Genomic DNA, 19,867 nt, shown 5'->3' on the forward strand with positions numbered 1-19,867 from the left:
TTTATTTAGTTTTTGGGGCTGTACTCCAGCTTTCATTTGAGGGTGTTTTCATCCATATCAGGTGAACAGTTTAGAAATTACAGCACTTTTTGTTCATAGTCCCCCGCATTTTAGGGGACCAAATGTCACACCCTGACCTTAGAGAGCCTTTTTATGTCTCTATTTGGTTTGGTCTGGGTGCGATTTGGGTGGGCATTCTATGTTCTTTATTTCTAGGTTTTGTGTTTCTATGTTTTGGCCGGGTATGGTTCTCACTTAGGCAGGCTGTTTTGCCACTTTAGGTCGTGGGATGTTGTTTTTGTTAGCTCTGTGTAGCCTTCAGAACGTGACGTTCGTTGTTCTTTTGTTGTTTTGTTTGGTGTTCAGATTAAATAAAGAATCATGAACATGTACTGCGCTGCAACTTGGTCCACTTCTTCCGACGGGCGTTACACGAAAAGCATTGGGACAAATTCACTAATGTGTATTAAAGTAGTAAAAAGTTATGTATTTGGACCCATATTCATAGCACGCAATGACTACATCAAGCTTGTGACTTCACAAATTTGTTGGATGCATTTGCTGTTTGTTTTGGTTGTGTTTCAGATTTTGTGCCCAATATTAATTAAATGGTAGATAATGCATTAGAGTCACTTTTATTGTAAATAAAAATATTCATGTTTCTAAACACTCTATTCTGATTTACAATAAAAGTGACTCCAAAATGACCCAATACATTATTTACCATTCATTTAAACCTATATGGATGATAATACCCTCAAATTTAAGCTGACAGTCTGTACTTTAACCTCATAGTCATTGTATCATTTCAAATCCAAAGTGTTTTAGTTGACAGAGCCAAAACAAAGCAAAAAAATGTTTCACTGTCCAAATACTTTGAGGTCACTGGGGACACGGGGACACACACCTCTAAAGCAGTCTATGACCTTTTTAGTCTGTGTTGTTGAACACCAATCTTACTAAGTGATACTTACTTTGTCCACTTCCTCACTCCACAGCTAGAATAAGCAGCATGACAACAAGGGAGATAAGAGCAATTCTCAGACCAACAATGACAGCACACAACAGACCTTGTGGGGTTCTACATCCACATAATAATTTATCCCCAGAGCAGTCACATGAGTCTGTCTCAGGAGCAATGGCCCCATTCCCTTTCTGACTCATTGATATGTTGAAAGACTAGCTGTGTAGTAAGAGGGGAGGAATCCCCCTACAACAATAAAAGTCTAGTCATGTCTGGAAGAGGCCAATGATTTGAAAACATGAGAAAGTCAGATTATTTTGTTGAAACCATTGTTAGGTATGTGATGCAAGTAAAGAGTCACTTTTAAATGTAGGGAAGCAGTTCACACTGGACACAGGCGTTAGTAATTAGCTATTCCATAACTGCATGTACTTATCAACTGTAAAAAGCACTGTTACAAGTTATTTATTACATGTTATTAGACCGCTCCTTACTCTACGATACGATAAGTATAGCCAAATGACATTTCTGTGGGACTAGCAGAATTAAAATGACAGGAGGACAGGTAGTTTGTGTGGACAGTACACAGACGGCACAAAGCCCAGGGAGCCCAGGGAAGTGCTCTATTGAGGTTTCCCATCAGTGTGGCTGAACCATCATAGGAATATCATTTATTACATTATATTTCTATGGGAAACATGCCCCTGGAATTCTAAGCAGCTAAGGAATTGATTCTCGAAGGAGAAATACAACCTCATTGAAAATAAGAATTTGTTCTTAACTGACTTGCCTAGTTAAATAAAAAGGTACAATTTTTAAATAAGGGCAAACGTGGGAAGATGTGAACACACAGTGTTTTGGTCACAAAGGGGATTCAAATGTTTTGCTTTTTCAACAACGGCCTACTATACACAACCATCTGTTTGACAATTACAACGACAGAATCTCTCATTATAGACACAGACGCACAACACCGTGACACAACAACTGACAAAACAAATAATATAGTCCAATGCGTTGGACTGGAAAAAAAAAATGGCCAGGCACGTCTTCGTCACTGGCATTCATCATAAACACGACTACCACGAACAAACCCTTCTCCTCCAATACAGACTGACGAATGTGACAGAGTTACCTAACCAGTAGCGATAACAAAGACAGTGATAACATCAGGAGCAAAACAGATATATGAAAGTGGAACGTAGGACCATTCTTGTTTGGCTCACTGCATCGTGGCAAAAATGAGGTAGATAAGAGATCCTAACACCTGCAATCTTCTGGCCAGTTATCCCGATATCTGTCTCCGGGGATCATCCCCCAATTATAATTTAATAAACCTTCCTATTTGCATTCAGTCTATTGTTCATTCAGTTAGGTCTCTCCATGATTGAACTAATTCATCAAGTTTGTGGTCAGTCAAATCAGGTGCTGAACTTTGGCTGGATTCCATCAGAGCGTTGAGGCGATGGGGGAGGGGGGGGGGGTCACATTGTGGAGGGGGGGGGGCTCCAATACATACACACCCTCTAAGGGCCTCGAGAACAGGCGATGGGGAAAGTAACACCCTACTATACCACAGTACCATTGAGCTAGTACCTACACTGCTGAAAATAAAAAGGTGCTTCATTGCAATTTTACATAGCCATATATAATAAGCCATTTAGCAGACACTTTTATCCAAAGTGACTTACAGTCATGCGTGCATACATTTTATGTATGGGTGGCTCCAGCAGGGATTAAACCCAATACCCTTGGTGTTGCAAGTGCTAAGCTATGCCAACTGAACCACACTGATCTGTATGAAGCAAGCCATGGAACGCTTGTTGGTTCTGTATAGCACCATTTCTTCTAGCAGTGTAGGGCGGGGGTTGCATCCCATCTAGTATTGTTGATAATATGCTATGAACAGTGTAAACCTATTTATATATACCTTCCTCTGATCCATCACATTGGCTGACTCTTTGGAATCTTCCAGATCCCAACTATCCCAGCCACCACTGCTTTGCTGTTTTTAAGTTTAAATTTAAGGTTTAATTCATTTGCACCAAAGAAAATAAGTGATAGACATCAATACAGATAAAAACAATATCACAAAAAAAATATATACAAAAAAAATGTTAAGTTTTAACAAACAGACAAAACCTTCTAACCAAAAATGTACAAATTAACTAGTCAGAAATGACAAAAAATTATAAACAGTATATGTTTTGTTTGGATGTGTTGTGTGGATGTGAGTGAGAGAGATAGGCTATATTTAAAAATATATATATACACACTGCTCAAAAAAATAAATGGAACACAAACACAATGTAACTCCAAGTCAATCACACTTCTGTGAAATCAAACTGTCCACTTAGGAAGCAACACTGATTGACAATACATTTCACATGCTGTTGTGCAAATGGAATAGACAACAGGTGGAAATTATAGGCAATTAGCAAGACACCCCCAATAAAGGAGTGGTTCTGCAGGTGGGGACCACAGACCACTTCTCAGTTCCTATGCTTCCTGGCTGATGTTTTGGTCACTTTTGAATGCTGGCGGTGCTTTCACTCTAGTGGTAGCATGAGACGGAGTCTACAACCCACGCAAGTGGCTCAGGTAGTGCAGCTCATCCAGGATGGCACATCAATGCGAGCTGTGGCAAGGTTTGCTGTGTCTGTCAGCATAGTGTCCAGAGCATGGAGGTGCTACCAGGAGACAGGCCAGTACATCAGGAGACATGGAGGAGGCCGTAGGAGGGCAACAACCCAGCAGCAGGACAGCTACCTCCGCCTTTGTGCAAGGAGGAGCAGGAGGAGCACTGCCAGTGCCCTGCAAAATGACATCCAGCAGGCCACAAATGTGCATGTGTCTGCTAAAATGATCAGAAAGACTCCACGAGGGTGGTATGAGGGCCCGACGTCCACAGTTGGGGGTTGTGCTTTACAGCCCAACACCGTGCAGGATGTTTGGCATTTGTCTGAGAATACCAAGATTGGCAAATTCGCCACTGGCGCCCTGTGCTCTTCACAGATGAAAGCAGGTTCACACTGAGCACGTGACAGACGTGACAGAGACTGGAGACGCAGTGGAGAACGTTCTGCTGCCTGCAACATCCGCCAGCATGACCAGTTTGGCGGTGGGTCAGTCATGGTGTGGGGTGGCAGTTCTTTGGAGGGCCGCACAGCCCTCCATGTGCTCGCCAGAGGTAGCCTGACTGCAATTAGGTACCGAGATGAGATGCTCAGACCCCTTGTGAGACCATATGCTGGTGCGGTTGGCCCTGGGTTCCTCCTAATGCAAGACAATGCTAGACCTCATGTGGCTGGAGTGTGTCAGCAGTTCCTGCAAGAGGAAGGCATTGATGCTATGGACTGGCCCGCCCGTTCCCCAGACCTGAATCCAATTGAGCACATCTGGGACATCATGTCTCGCTCCATCCACCAACGCCACGTTGCACCACAGACTGTCCAGGAGTTGGCGGATGCTTTAGTCCAGGTCTGGGAGGAGATCCCTCAGGAGACCATCCGCCACATGCCCAGGCATTGTAGGGAGGTCATACAGGCACGTGGAGACAACACACACACGCACTACGGAGCCTCATTTTGACTTGTTTTAAGGACATTACATCAAAGTTGGATCAGCCTGTAGTGTGGTTTTCCACTTTAATTTTGAGTCACTCCAAATCCAGACCTCCATGGGTTGATAAATTTGATTTCCATTGATCATTTTTGTGTGATTTTGTTGTCAGCACATTCAACTATATAAAGAAAAAAGTATTTAATATGAATATTTCATTCATTCAGATCTAGGATGTGTTATTTTAGTGTTCCCTTTATTTTTTTGAGCAGTATATATATAACCTTTATTTAACTATATGGAGGAGATTACTGAATAGTTTGGTTCATCAGGCTGACCCCCAGTCTTTGCTTGAAGTTATTGAGGGACGATGGGGTTTGGGCAATGTGAAGATAATAATTTCAGAGTATGGTACCTCTGTATCTGATAGAGAATTAGGTTGAGGATAGCTTAGTCTCTGTCTCCTTCTACATGTCTGTCTCTTCCCCAACAGTCTCACCCAAGTTATTATCCACAAAGACTAGTTATATTCAGAAAAGCTAACCTGTGACATAGGCCATGAAGTGCACTAAACTTGCGTTGAAAGACTCAAATAAACCAGAATTTGTACATCTAGTGCCGTGTGTTTGTGTGCGTGCGCCATTGTACATATTCTATAGAGTATAGCCTGTGTGTTTTTGTGTGTATGCATCTCTCAACATGAGTCTCCGTCTGTGGGCGTCTTACCGCAGATGCGCTCGCAGACAGAACATAATTTCGAGGCCTAGTCTCCTGAAAATCGGGCTCGGCCTACAGGCAGAGGAGGGGGTAACAAAGTCATACAGTCATGCATCGCATCAAAACAAGCAGCTCCAACAAACAGCACACTGAGGAAGAAGAAGAATGAAAGGGAGAAGAAATGAGAAGAAGAAGCAAACGGTCAGTTCCCACAGGAGTCTGGGATGGAGATGCAAAGCTGCAGTTCATGGAATGTGGGGGGCTCCAATGTGTCCTCTATACAGACAGAAGTTGCCTTAGCATGCTAAGCTAATTATGGCTACATACAGAGGCTCCGAGAGTTCTACAGACCTGGTTGACAGTAGCAGCCTTATAATGCTAAGCTAATTATGGCTATATACAGCTGCTCCCAGAGTTCTACAGACCTGGTTGACAGTAGCAGCCTTATAATGCTAAGCTAATTATGGCTATATACAGCTGCTCCCAGAGTTCTACAGACCTGGCTCTGACAGTAGCAGCGACTCAAGGGCATGAGCATGAGCATTCTCCCATACAGAAGGCCTCAGCTCAGGGCCTATATTCATAAAGTGTCTCAGAGTAGGAGTGCTTATCTAGGATCAGTTTATCCTTGTAGATCATAATGAATATGATTATATGGACAGATCCTAGATCATCACTTCTACTCTGAGATGCTTTGTGGATATTGGCCCAGGACTGTGCAGTGCAAGTAGCAGTGCGGTGCGCAGCCTATTTGTGTTTTGTGATGTTAAGAAGAACTTGGATGGCATGAGTAACTTGTATTTTGTCACACAGAGCCAGTGATGAGAATTAAATACTACCTCCACACCATGAGGCATGAATGGATTAGAAGAGCTTACACAAATATTTATTTGCATCAAGCGCCATGCACATTTTCAAAGTCAAGGTCCAATTTTCAGGTATCATTAGAATGGTGGCAGACATCTTGGTTTTGCATTGTCTTCTGTTCAAACCTGACCATTGTACCTGTGGAATGGACAGCAGACTGGCTGGGATACACCCCCCCCCATCAGTCTTCAAGATGTGTGAGTGTGGGAATGAGCAGGGCTTTCCAACTGAGGGGACAATGGAGTATTGTTCAAAGGGTCCAGAGGTCCCTGAATCAGCTTTCAGGGCCCCAGACAATGAGGCGGGTAGACCTTGGAGATGGTAGTGGAAACACTGAGGCCACATAAAACAAAAGTCTACAAATGTACAGTCTCAGTTCCACATCATCAAATTTGTTGCGCCAGTGTACCATCCAAAACATTTTGTTCGGTGAAGTCAACTAGAAAAAAATAGAAAAAAAGTGTTCCACCTCTCATATGACCATCTCTAGGTGTCATTACTGAAACAATCCCATTCAACTTTTCTTTGGGACTATACTACTATATAGTTGTGGTGCATGGATGGTCTAAAAGAAGAGAGGGAGGATGCCCCAAACAGCAATCAATGAAAAAAATACAAATGGGAGAAAAAGAGGCAAGCGAGATCGCTGAAAATACAACACTCATCAATACTTACATCCCCCTCACACTGCGCAAATGATAACAGAGAAACATGTTAGTCCAAAGTTAGTCAACAGAGGGCACCGTTGGTCTCCACGTGCAAAACTGAAGAGAATGAGCGAGGGTGAAGGGGGATGTTAGTTTGGGAGAGACAATTGTCATGCCCCATGTAAGGTTTGCAGAGAAGGTGAGTCAAAGGTAGACCCCTAGACATTGATGAAAATCCTCCACCCCTGCCCACCCCTATGGCCATTTCTATTGGTGTAGCTGGCTTAATGGTCTATGGATTTCTGTTGATGTCCCAGTTGGAGTTGATCTAAGTTGACAACACATTTAAGAAAGCTTTGGGGAAGGACAAGCAGTGTGCTCGTATTATGTGAGTTAAACTGTGTTGTGTTCATTCTCCACTTATAGAGCAGAGCATGTAATCAAAAGCATACAGTGATTGGAGGTAGCAGCTGTTGAATAACTAAACTGCTTTACAATCACCTTTGAGCCAAGAGAACTCAAATCATTTTCATCAACTCTAGAACTGTATGTCAGGAATTGTATGTTCCATGTCAGGCCTGAAATCAATCAAACTGGGACCGCCAGTCATAAGGGAAGGGGTGTCTGAGGATGAGGAAGACTCACTGCTGCTTTAGCCTCGGCTTGCTTGGCTTTCTTGACACGTGCTTTACAGATGTCCAGGTCCAACCGCCGGTTCTCTAGGAGACGTCTCTCTTTCTGCACAGGGGAGGAAGACAAGGAAGAAGTGAGTGACACAAAACCAGACCACCACCACTCCTCCCACTACTTCTCCACTGTGCTACCCCAGAGCCACTTGGTAACAGCCCCACATTGCCCTCTGATATTGCTGGGTGGCATTTTTTGCCATGTTGCTTATATTACAGACGTCATGTTGCTTGCTTAGCGAGTACACGTGCTTGAACTCAGCACGTGATCGCCCTCCTTGACAACATTCCAACAGTTTGAGCCTATAAAATAACACAAATGGAATCATATATTAACCAAAAAAGTGTAAAAATCAAAATATATTTTAGATTCTTCTAAGTTGCCACCCTTCTTTACCTTGACACCTTTGCACGCTCTTGGCATTCTCTTAACCAGCTTCACCTGGAATGCTTTTCCAAGAGTCTTGAAGGAGTTCCCACATACGCTGAGCAGTTGTTGGCTCCTTTTCCTTCACTCCGCGGTCCAACTCATCCCAAACCATCTCAATTGGGTTGAGGTCGGGTGATTGTGGAGGCCAGGACATCTGATGCAGCACTCCATCACTCTCCTTCTTGGTCAAATAGCCCTTACACAGCCTGGAGGTGTGTTTTGGGTACTGTTGAAAAACAAATGATAGTCCCACAAGCGCAAACCAGATGGGATGACGTATCGCTGCAGAATTCTGTGGTAGCTATGCTGGTTAAGTGTGTCTTCAATTCTAAATAAATCAGTGTCAGTGTCACCAGCAAAGCAACGCCATATCACACCCCCTCCTCCACACATGCAGAGATCATCCGTTCACTTACTCTGAGTCTCATATTGACACGGCGGTTGGAACCAACAACCTCAAATTTGGACTCATCAGACCAAAGAACAGATTTCCACCAGTCTAATGTCCATTGCTCATGTTTCTTTGCCCAAGCAAGTCTCTTCTTCTTATTGGAGTCCTTAAGTAGTGGTTTATTTGCAGCAGTTCGACCATGAAGGCCTGATTTATGTTGTCTCCTCCGAACAGTTGATGTCAAGATGTGTCTGTTACTTGAACTTTGACACATTTATTTGTGCTGCAATTTGTGCTGCAATTCCACAAATGAACGTTTAACAAGGCACACCTAATATATAATAATAATAATATATGCCATTTAGCAGACGCTTTTATCCAAAGCGACTTACAGTCATGTGTGCATACATTCTACGTATGGGTGGTCCCGGGGATCGAACCCACTACCCTGGCGTTACAAGCGCCATGCTCTACCAACTGGGCTACAGAATTGAAATGCATTCCAGGTGACTTCCTCGTAAAGCTGGTTGAGAGAATGCCAAGAGTGTGCAAAGCTGTCATCAAGGCAAAGGGTGGCTACTTTGAAGAATCTCAAATATATTTTGATTTGTTTGACACTTTGTTTGTTACTACATGATTCCATATGTGTTATTTCATAGTTTTGATGTCTTCACTATTATTCTACAATGTAGAAAATAGTAAAACATTAAGAAAATCCCTTGAATGAGAGTAGGTGTGTCCAAACCTTTGACTGGTACTGTACATTAAGGCCGGAATAAATTTAACTACCCATACGTTTGTATCATCACAAACCAGAGAGCAACATCTGTCCCGTGAAAACCTCAAAGCAAATAGTTATATGACATGCAGCATGATCAAGCAAGTTAATATTTGACAGTTTACCCAACAACTATTGATTCTGAACAATAATATAAATGCAATATGTAAAGTGTTGGTCCCATGTTTATGATCTGAAATAAAAGATGTCAGAAATGTTCCATACGCACAAAAAGCTTATTTCTCTCAAATGTTACATCGCTGTTAGTGAGCATTTCTCCTTTGCCAAGATAATCCATCCACCTGGCAGGTGTGGCATATCAAGAAGCATGATCATTACACAGGCACACTTTGTGCTGGGGACAATAAAAGGCCACCCTAAAATGTACAGTTTTATCACAACACAATGACACAGATGTCTCAAGTTGAGAGATCTTCATTTCTCTACCATAAGCTACCTCCCAACGTTATTTTAGAGAATAACTGTAGACTAGTTGAACACCAATGCCATCCTCCACTCTTTCATGTTGGCAAAACAGTATATGGCCCTGTCATACAGTACGCTTTTAGTTTTTGTTTTCATAGGCTCCCTAGCTAAAATGCTTGCTAGCCTAACTTCCTCGTATGGGCAGCAATGAACCAACTGAGTTCGCTAGCTAGCTAACGTTAGTTAATGTGAGCTTACGAGGCTACATACTGAACTTCAATCATCGGAGGTCAGTGGCACAACATAACACTGTTTTGCTAACACAGACTGGAATATGTTCCGGGATTCTTCCGATGGCATTGAGGAGTACACCACATCAGTCACTTGCTTCATCAATGACATCGTCCCCACAGTGACTGTACGTACATACCCCAACCAGCAGCCATGGATTACAGGCAACATTCGCACTGAGCTAAAGGGTAGAGCTGCCACTTTCAAGGAGCGGGACTCTAACGCGGAAGCTAATAAGAAATCCCGCTATGCCCTCCGACGAACCATCAAACAGGCAAACCATCAATACAGGACTAAAATCGAATCATACTACACCGGCTCTGACGCTTGTCGGATGTGGCAGGGCTTGCAAACAATTAGAGACTACAACGGGAAGCACAGCCGAGAGCTGCCCAGTGACACGAGCTTACCAGTCGAGCTAAATCCCTTCTATGCTCGCTTCAGGGCAAGTAACACTGAAACATGCATCAGCTGTTCAGGACGACTGTGTGATCACGCTCCACTCAGCCGATGTGAGTAAGACCTTTTTAAAAAAAAAAATTATTTCACCTTTATTTAACCAGGTAGGCTAGTTGAGAACAAGTTCTCATTTGCAACTGCGACCTGGCCAAGATAAAGCATAGCAGTGTGAACAGACAACAGAGTTACACATGGAGCACACAATTAACAAGTCAATAACACAGTAGAAAAAAAGGGGAGTCTTTATACATTGTGTGCAAAAGGCATAAGGAGGTAGGTGAATAATGACAATTTTGCAGATTAACACTGGAGTGATAAATGATCAGATGGTCATGTACAGGTAGAGATATTGGTGTGCAAAAGAGCAGAAATGTAAATAAATAAAAACAGTATGGGGATGAGGTAGGTAAAAATGGGTGGGCCATTTACCGATAGACTATGTACAGCTGCAGCGATCGGTTAGCTGCTCAGATAGCAGATGTTTGAAGTTGGTGAGGGAGATAAGTCTCCAACTTCAGCGATTTTTGCAATTCGTTCCAGTCACAGGCAGCAGAGAACTGGAACGAAAGGCAGGCCAAATGAGGTGTTGGCTTTAGGGATGGCCAGTGAGATGCACCTGCTGGAGCGCGTGCTACGGATGGGTGTTGCCATAGTGACATGGACTTGTAGATGACCTGGAGCCAGTGGGTCTGGTGACGAATATGTAGCGAGGGCCAGCCGACTAGAGCATACAAGTGGTGGGTGGTATAAGGTGCTTTAGTGACATAACGGATGGCACTGTGATAAACTGCATCCAGTTTGCTGAGTAGAATGTTGGAAGCAATTTTGTAGATGACGTCGCCGAAGTCGAGGATCGGTAGGATAGTCAGTTTTACTAGGGTAAGTTTGGCGGCGTGAGTGAAGGAGGCTTTGTTGCGGAATAGAAAGCAGACTCTTGATTTGATTTTCGATTGGAGATGTTTGATATGAGTCTGTAAGGAGAGTTTACAGTCTAGCCAGACACCTAGGTACTTATAGATGTCCACATATTCAAGGTCGGAACCATCCAGGGTGGTGATGCTGGTCAGGCGTGCGGGTGCAGGCAGCGAATGGTTGAAAAGCATGCATTTGGTTTTACTAGCGTTTAAGAGCAGTTGGAGGCCACGGAAGGAGTGCTGTATGGCATTGAAGCTCGTTTGGAGGTTAGATCGCACAGTGTCCAAGGACGGGCCGGAAGTATATAGAATGGTGTCATCTGCATAGAGGTGGATCAGGGAATCACCCGCAGCAAGAGCAACATCATTGATATACACAGAGAAAAGATTCGGCCCGAGGATTGAACCCTGTGGCACCCCCATAGAGACTGTCAGAGGACCGGACAGCATGCCCTCCGATTTGACACACTGAACTCTTTCTGCAAAGTAATTGGTGAACCAGGCAAGGCAGTCATCCGAAAAACCGAGGCTACTGAGTCTGCCGATAAGAATATGGTGATTGACAGAGTCGAAAGCCTTGGCAAGGTCAATGAAGATGGCTGCACAGTACTGCCTTTTATCGATGGCGGTTATGATATCATTTAGTACCTTGAGCGTGGCTGAGGTGCACCCATGACCGGCTCGGAAACCAGATTGCACAGCGGAGAAGGTACGGTGGGATTCGAGATGGTCAGTGACCTGTTTGTTGACATGGCTTTCGAAGACCTTAGATAGGCAGGGCAGGATGGATATAGGTCTGTAACAGTTTGGGTCCAGGGCGTCTCCCCCTTTGAAGAGGGGGATGACTGCGGCAGCTTTCCAATCCTTGGGGATCTCAGACGATATGAAAGAGAGGTTGAACAGGCTGGTAATAGGGGTTGCGACAATGGCGGCGGATAGTTTCAGAAATAGAGGGTCCAGATTGTCAAGCCCAGCTGATTTGTACGGGTCCAGGTTTTGCAGCACTTTCAGAACATCTGCTATCTGGATTTGGGTAAAGGAGAACCTGGAGAGGCTTGGGCGAATAGCTGCGGGGGGGCGGAGCTGTTGGCCGAGGTTGGAGTAGCCAGGAGGAAGGCATGGCCCGCTGTTAAGAAATGCTTGTTGAATTTTTCGATAATCATGGATTTATCGGTGGTGACCGTGTTACCTAGCCTCAGCGCAGTGGGCAGCTGGGAGGAGGTGCTCTTGTTCTCCATGGACTTCACAGTGTCCCAGAACATTTTGGAGTTGGAGCTACAGGATGCAAACTTCTGCCTGAAGAAGCTGGCCTTAGCGTTCCTGACTGACTGCGTGTATTGGTTCCTGACTTCCCTGAACAGTTGCATATCGCGGGGACTATTCGATGCTATTGCAGTCCGTCACAGCATATTTTTGTGCTGGTCGAGGGCAGTCAGGTCTGGAGTGAACCAAGGGCTATATCTGTTCTTAGTTCTGCATTTTTTTGAACGGAGCATGCTTATCTAAAATGGTGAGGAAGTTACTTTTAAAGAATGACTAGGCATCCTCAACTGACGGGATGAGGTCAATGTCCTTCCAGGTTACCCGGGCCAGGTCGATTAGAAAGGCCTGCTCACAGAAGTGTTTTAGGGAGCGTTTGACAGTGATGAGGGGTGGTCGTTTGACTGCGGCTCTGTAGCGGATACAGGCAATGAGGCAGTGATCGCTGAGATCCTGGTTGAAGACAGCGGAGGTGTATTTGGAGGGCCAGTTGGTCAGGATGAAGTCTATGAGGGTGCCCTTGTTTACGGATTTAGGGTTGTACCTGGTGGGTTCCTTGATGATTTGTGTGAGATTGAGGGCATCTAGCTTAGATTGTAGGACTGCCGGGGTGTTAAGCATATCCGAGTTTAGGTCACCTAACAGAGCAAACTCTGAAGCTAGATGGGGGGCGATCAATTCACAAATGGTGTCCAGGACACAGCTAGGAGCTGAGGGGGGTCGGTAGCAGGCGGCAACAGTGAGCGACTTATTTCTGGAGAGAGTAATTTTCAAAATTAGTAGTTCGAACTGTTTGGGTATGGACCTGGAAAGTATGAAACCGGTCAACATTCACAAGGCCGCAGGGCCAGCCGGATTACCAGGACGTGTACTCCGAGCATGCGCTGTCCAACTGGCAAGTGTCTTCACTGATATTTTCATCAAGTCCCTGATTGAGTCTGTAATACCAACATGTTTCAAGCAGACCACCGTCCCTGTGCCCAAGAACACCATGTAACCTGTGTGGTATCCCAGGAGGTCTAACCTGGGGGATGGTAATAGAGGGGAGGTACATGAGGCGACGTTGGCTCCCTCTGCTGGGAATACGGGAGCTTGGCACCCCGACACGGACAGCTAAGTGGAGGTAATTAGAGGAAAGTGCCAACCAGCGGTGGAGGCTAAATAAAAGGAGCTCGATGGCACACCGCGGGAGAGAAGGGAGAGAGATGGATACCAGTTAAGAGAGAGAAGGAAGACAGAGCAAAACCTAAGTTATTTCTTTGATATATTTATTTTCTGTCTTAATAAGTAGTTGTTTTTCGTACTAAAGCCTCCCTGTCTCTGTGTCAATCTCTGCACACTCAACCCAACACCCCATGGTTTACCACATATGGTGGAGAATGCAGGCAACTCAATAGATTTGGATGCCGTGTGGTCGAGTGTGCGATTACCATGGAGGAGCTAGTGGCTCAGTTCATCGTCAGCCAGCAGAAGCAACAGGCTCTCCAGGAGCAAGCGCTGGAGGAGCAGCCGCAACAAAACCGTAGACTGGTAACAGAGGTAGCCCAGTTGAAGGTTGGGAGGGCTCAGGAGTCTGGCCCGAATCAGTTGTTGGTTCAGTTAAGGGAGGAAGATGACGTGGAGTAGTATCTGTGCACCTTCGAGAGGACGGCACAGCGGGAAGGATGGCCCAAGCCTCAGCGGGCCAGGCTGTTGGCATCCTACGTCTCTAGGAAGGCCCAGAAGGCCTACTTTGATTTGAACACTGACCAGGCTGCAAATTATGAAGGACTCAAACGAGAGATACTAAGCCGTTATGGGTTCAATCTCGCACGCCATGCACAACTGGTCCACGACTAGGCCTTTGACCCCACCCTGTCCCCCGGTGCACAGATGAGCGACCTGGTGCGGCTGACCACGGGCTGGCTACTGACGGAAGTACTGTCCCTCCCGATGCTCGACAAACTCGTCCTGGATAAATACCTTTGGGCCCTGCCCTAAGAGATTAAGAGTGTGAGCATGCAGAACCCCAGAGCCTGGAGGAATTGCTGACAGCGGTGGAAATTCACCAAAACACCCAGGACCTGCTGAGAGGGGTCTGTACAGAGAGAGGAGATGCAGCGAGAGGGGCGACCAACACAAAGAGAGGCGAGGAGCTGAAGGGGGCCCGGACGGAACCAGCTGAGGCTGTGGAGCGGGAGTGTGACCCAAACTGACGACGCCGGCTGGACCCCGATCAGAGAAGCTGTCCTAGACGGACCTCCCGACACGGGAATCCTCACAGGTCAGTTCGGGACGGCCCAATTAGAAGACCCAAATCTCCAGAGCGCTAGGGGCCAGGTGATTGCGGTGTATGGCGTACTGTTACCTGGGGTAAGTGCTTGGCCCTACCCCCACTTCGCAATCAAGCACAATTTATTGTATCAGGTAGTAAATAATAATGGGGAGAAAAAAGATTTGTTACTGATACCTGTTATTTTCCCCAGTTTGTGTTGTAGTTTGTGTTTGTGCATGTGTTTATTTCAGGAAATGGCTTCCTGAAATCCCTCAAGCAGCTGATTGGTCGACTCCATGGCTAATTGGAGAGCTGACCCCGCCCCCTCATCAAGACAGCTGTCTCCAATTACCCATTCCATCTGAAGATATATAAAAGCCAGAGTTCTGTTCAGGGGAGATCATGAGGTAGATTTGCTAGAGAGAATTTTGCTGGAAGTAATTTTGCTAGAGATTTTGCTGGGAGTTCATTGCTGAGAGTTGGTATGTTTAGTGAGTTTGTTGCTCAGATAGAGCTTATTTGACATCCTTTGTTTCTTAGTTTGTTTTTGTAAATTGTTTAATATTCTGTTTCATTTGTTCACAGGGGGGAAGGGGAAGGCGCCTAGGAAGTGCTTAGGCAAGAGGCCCGCGGGCATACATATACCCGTAGCATATTCGCTGTCTAGGCACACTAGGTAAGACCTGGGCGGACCACCCCCTGTATTTTGGTTAGGGCACCAGGTGGTGCTAAATTAGGTAAGTAGTGGGTAGGCAGGTAAGATAGGAGAGGGGGGCTTTGAGATTTACTTTCTTTGCTTTGGTTCCGTCCAGCCCCTTTTCCCCATATTACCGTGTGAAGGAATAAAGTCCTTGTAAACGGTACCACATTCTGTCTGTTGTCATCCTTACTCGCACCTACAGTCCATACCTTTTTCACTTCACGGAGAGTTTAGTTGTAGCAGGGTGTCGCGTTCCCTCTTCATAGAGGCGTGCGTAACAATACCCAGCCAGTATGTTAGGACTGTGTTGCAGCTTACCCACACCCACCTGCTTGGGGCACACCTGGGGATGGAGAAAACCAGAGAGCGGATCGGGAACCGATTCCACTGGCCTGGAGTCAAGTGCGCCGTGGAGGACTATTGCCGTAGTTGCCCGGAGTGCCAGATCACAGCTCCGAGGGTGCAGTATCGAAACCCTTTGGTTCCCTTGCCTATTATAGGAGTGCCATTCGAGCGGGTGGCAATGGATCTGGTGGGTCCGTTGGTGAAGATCGCAAGGGGACACCAATACATCCTGGTAATCATGGATTACACCACCCGGTATCCTGAGACAATCCAGCTACGCACGGCGGCAGCAAAAGGTATAGCACGGGAGCTCTTCCATTTATTTAGCCGGGTGGGTATTCCGTGGGTAATCCTGACGGATCAGGGCACCGCGTTCATGTCTCGGGTGATGACGGATGTCTGCAATCTGTTACGAATCAAACAGGTGTGTACCATCCACAAACCGAAGGGCTGGTGGAACGCTTCAATAAGACCCTCAAACAGATGCTGAAGAAGGTCATTGAGAGAGATGGGAGAAACTGGGACCAGCTGCTGCCCCACCAAATGTTTTCAGTGCGCGAGGTACCCCAAGCATCCACGGGGTTCTCCCCCTTTGAGCTCCTGTATGGCCGTCAGCCCCGCAGGCTGCTGGACCTATCCAAGGAGGTCTGGGAAGAGCAGCTGACCCCCCTTCGCAGGGTAGTAGAACATGTGGAGGAGATGAGGGTGAGGATGACAGCGATTTGGCCAGTGGTGAGAGAGCGCATGGCCCAGGCGTAACGTGCCCAGGAGCGTGTCTACAACCGGGGGGCCCAACCACGAGGGTTCCAACCCGGTGAGAAGGTCTTGGTGCTGATCCCTAACACGTAGAGTAAATTCCTGGCTACGTGGCATGGGCCCTACGACATCGTTGAGCGGGTATGTGACATCAACTATAAGGTCCGCCATCTTGGACGGAGAAAACCCCTCCAGCTTTATCATGTGAATTTACTGAAGAAATGGCATGCACGCGAAGCGCTGTGCGTAACGTGGACCCGGCCACAGCAGGGCCCGCCCTCGGTTGAAGTGGCAATGGGGGAAGATCTCAGCCCAACCCAATGACAGGAGCTCAGAGAGTTGGCCCAGCGGAATACGGCCATGTTCTCCAATGTGCCGGGGCGCACGGACCTCGTGGAACATCAGATCCACACCCTTCCGGGAGAAAAGGTCCGTAGACGGCCATACCGGATACCAGAAGCCCGGAGGGTGGCTGTCCAACGGCAAGTGACGACAATGTTAGAAATGGGGGTACTGGAGGAGTCACACAGTGAGTGGTCTAGCCCCATAGTGCTGGTTCCGAAACCAGACGGAACCGTCCACTTCTGTAATGACTTCCGGGGCCTGAACGAGGTCAGTAAGTTTGAAGCTTACCCCATGCCCCGGGTGGACGAACTGATCGACCGCTTGGGGATGGCAAGATACGTCAGCACCTTGGACCTGACGAAGGGGTACGCATCTCGTGCCACTGGCAGCGGCCTCCCAGGAGAAGACTGCCTTCTCCACCCCGGGGGGGGGGCTATACCACTACTGGGTTTGCCTTTCAGGCTCCACGGGCACCAGCGACATTTCAGCGAATCATGGACCGAGTCCTGCGGCCGCACAGTAAGTACACAGCGGCTTATCTGGATGACATCATTGTGCACAGTGACAATCCCGAACAGAGAGGCAGATAAAATCATTCCTGGGGTTAGCAGGCTACTACGGTAGCACAACTACCCCAAACGGTGCAATAGACTGAGGACACAGAGGTGGCGTTCCAGGCCCTGAAGGATGCGCTGTGTTCGTACCCGGTACTTGTCACCCCGGACTTCTCAAAAAACCTCCTGGTCCAGACAGACGCGTCTGACACTGGGGTAGGGGCCGTTTTGTCCCAAGAGCAAGAAGGCGAGGAGCACCCCATCATGTATGTGAGCAGGAAGCTCCTCCCGAGGGAGAAGAAATACTCAAGGAGTGCCTCGCCATGACGTGGGTCCTCGACACCCTCAAGTATTACCTCCTCGGGAGGAAGTTCACACTGATTACTGACCATGCCCCCCTTGTGTGGATAGCAGGAGGTAAGGACACAAATGACAGTGTCACTCGCTGGTTCCGCGATTCTCTTTCTTTGTCATCCACAGGTCAGGGGCGCAGCACGGCAATGCAGACACCCTATCCAGAAGGGATGCAAACCTAGCCATGAGCATGCCTCCCTCCCAGTCAGGGCTAAGGAGCAGGAGGGGGGTGGTATCCCAGGAGGTCTACCCCGGGGGATGGTAACAGGAGAGGTATGTGGGGCGACGTTGGCTCCCTCTGCTGGGAATACGGGAGCTGGGCACCCCGACACTGACAGCTAAGTGGAGGTAATTAGAGGAAAGTGCCAACCAGCCATGGAGGCTAAATAAAAGGAGCACGATGGCACACCGTGGGAGAGAAGGGAAGACCGAGCAAAACCAAAGTTATTTCTTTGATACATTTATTTTCTGTCTTAAGTAAAGTTGTTTTTAGGACTAAAGCCTCCCTGTCTCTGTGTCAATCTCTGCACGCTCAACCCAACACCCCACGGTTTACCACACCTGCCTAAATGACTACCGATCCATAGTACTCACGTCTGTAGCCATGAATTGCTTTGAAAGGCTGGTCATGGCTCACATCAACACAATTATCCCAGACAGCCTAGACCCACTCAAATTTGCATACCGCCCAAACAGATCTACAGATAATACCATCTCTATTGCACTCCACACTGCCCTTTCCCACCTGGACAAAAGGAACACCTATGTGAGAATGATATTCATTGACTACAGCTCAGCATTCAAAACCTTAGTGCCCTCAAAGGTCATCACTAAGCTAAGGACCCTCTGCAACTGGCTCCTGAACTTCCTGATGGGCCACCCCCAGGTGGTAAGGGTAGGTAACAACACGGGGGCCCCTCAGGGGTGCGTTCTCAGTCCTCTCCTGTACTCCCTGTTCACTCATGACTGCACGGCCAGGCACGACTCCAACACCGCCACTAAGTTTAACGATAACACAACAGTGGTATGTCTGATCACCGACAACAATGAGACAGCCTATAGGGAGGAGGTCAGACACCTGGCAGTGTGGTGCAAGGACAACGTGATAAAGACAAAGGAGATGATTGTGGACTACAGGAAAAGGAGAACTGAGCATGGCCCCATTCTCATCGACGAGCTGTAGTGGAGCAGGTTGAGAACTTAGATTTCCTTGGCGTCCACATCACCATTAAACTAACATGGTCCAAGCACTCCAAGACAGTGGTGAAGAGGGCACGACAAAACCTATTCCCCCTCAGGAGACTGAAAAGATTTGGCATGGGTCCTCAGATCCTCAAAAGGTTTTACAACTGCACCATCGAGAGCATCCTGGCAGGTTGCATCACTGCCTGGTATGGCAACTGCTCGACCTCCGACCGCAAGGCACTACAGAGGGTAGTGCGTACGGCCCAGTACATCACCGGAGCCAAGCCTCCTGCCATCCAGGACCTCGATACCAGGCGGTGTCAGGGGAAGGCCCTAAAAATTGTCAGAGACTCCAGCCACCCCAGTCATAGACTGTTCTCTCTAATCAAATGGCTACCCAGACTATTTGCATTGCTACCCCCACCCCCCTCTTCAACGCTGCTACTACTCTGTTATTGTCTGTGTCGTCACTTTAATAACTCTGCCTACATGTACATATTACCTCAATTACCTCGACACCGGTGCCCCCACACATTGAGTCTGTACAGGTAACCCTTGTATATAGCCCCGCTATTGTTATTTACTGCTGCTCATTAATTATTTGTTATCCTTATCGTTTACTTTTTGGGGGGTATTTTTTTAAACTGCATTGTTGGTTAAGGGCTTGTAAGTAAGCATTTCACTGTAAGGTGTAATACCTGTTGAATTAGGCACATGTGACAAATGAAATCTGATTTGATTTGAAATGCTTGCTGGCATCAATCAATCAAATGCTACGGTCCCAACATGTAATACTCTTTTGTTACAGACAGCATCAGATACATGGGCTCCATATACTGAGACAGAGGGGCGCTGTTTCTCTCGCTCGGATGATTTCTCTGGTGAGATTCAGCCCATTGTGAATTGACAGAAAAGTACAAAAACACAGATAGACGAAAGCGAAATGATTTTATATATTATAATTTTTTATTGGTCAAATATTT

The 19,867-nt window shown here is 46.7% G+C and overlaps 1 protein-coding gene across 13 annotated transcripts in view; it reads right to left on the minus strand.

The window, feature by feature from the left end:
• The window catches only part of sh3glb2b (SH3-domain GRB2-like endophilin B2b), a 61,568-nt gene that overhangs the window by 23,502 nt on the left and 18,199 nt on the right, over positions 1-19,867 (minus strand). For 4 of the 13 annotated variants that reach the window (XM_046290369.1, XM_046290367.1, XM_046290368.1 and 1 more), the window contains one exon: positions 7,402-7,494. In XM_046290369.1, the coding sequence (XP_046146325.1) occupies positions 7,402-7,494 (93 nt within the window). Of the gene's footprint in view, positions 1-974; positions 999-2,894; positions 2,970-5,251; positions 5,315-7,401; positions 7,495-19,867 lie in introns of all 13 variants that reach the window. The other 9 variants (XM_046290358.1, XM_046290359.1, XM_046290357.1 and 6 more) reach the window with 4 other exon arrangements.

The sequence above is a fragment of the Oncorhynchus gorbuscha genome, linkage group LG11, assembly GCF_021184085.1.
Source record: "Oncorhynchus gorbuscha isolate QuinsamMale2020 ecotype Even-year linkage group LG11, OgorEven_v1.0, whole genome shotgun sequence".
Lineage (NCBI taxonomy): Eukaryota > Metazoa > Chordata > Actinopteri > Salmoniformes > Salmonidae > Oncorhynchus > Oncorhynchus gorbuscha.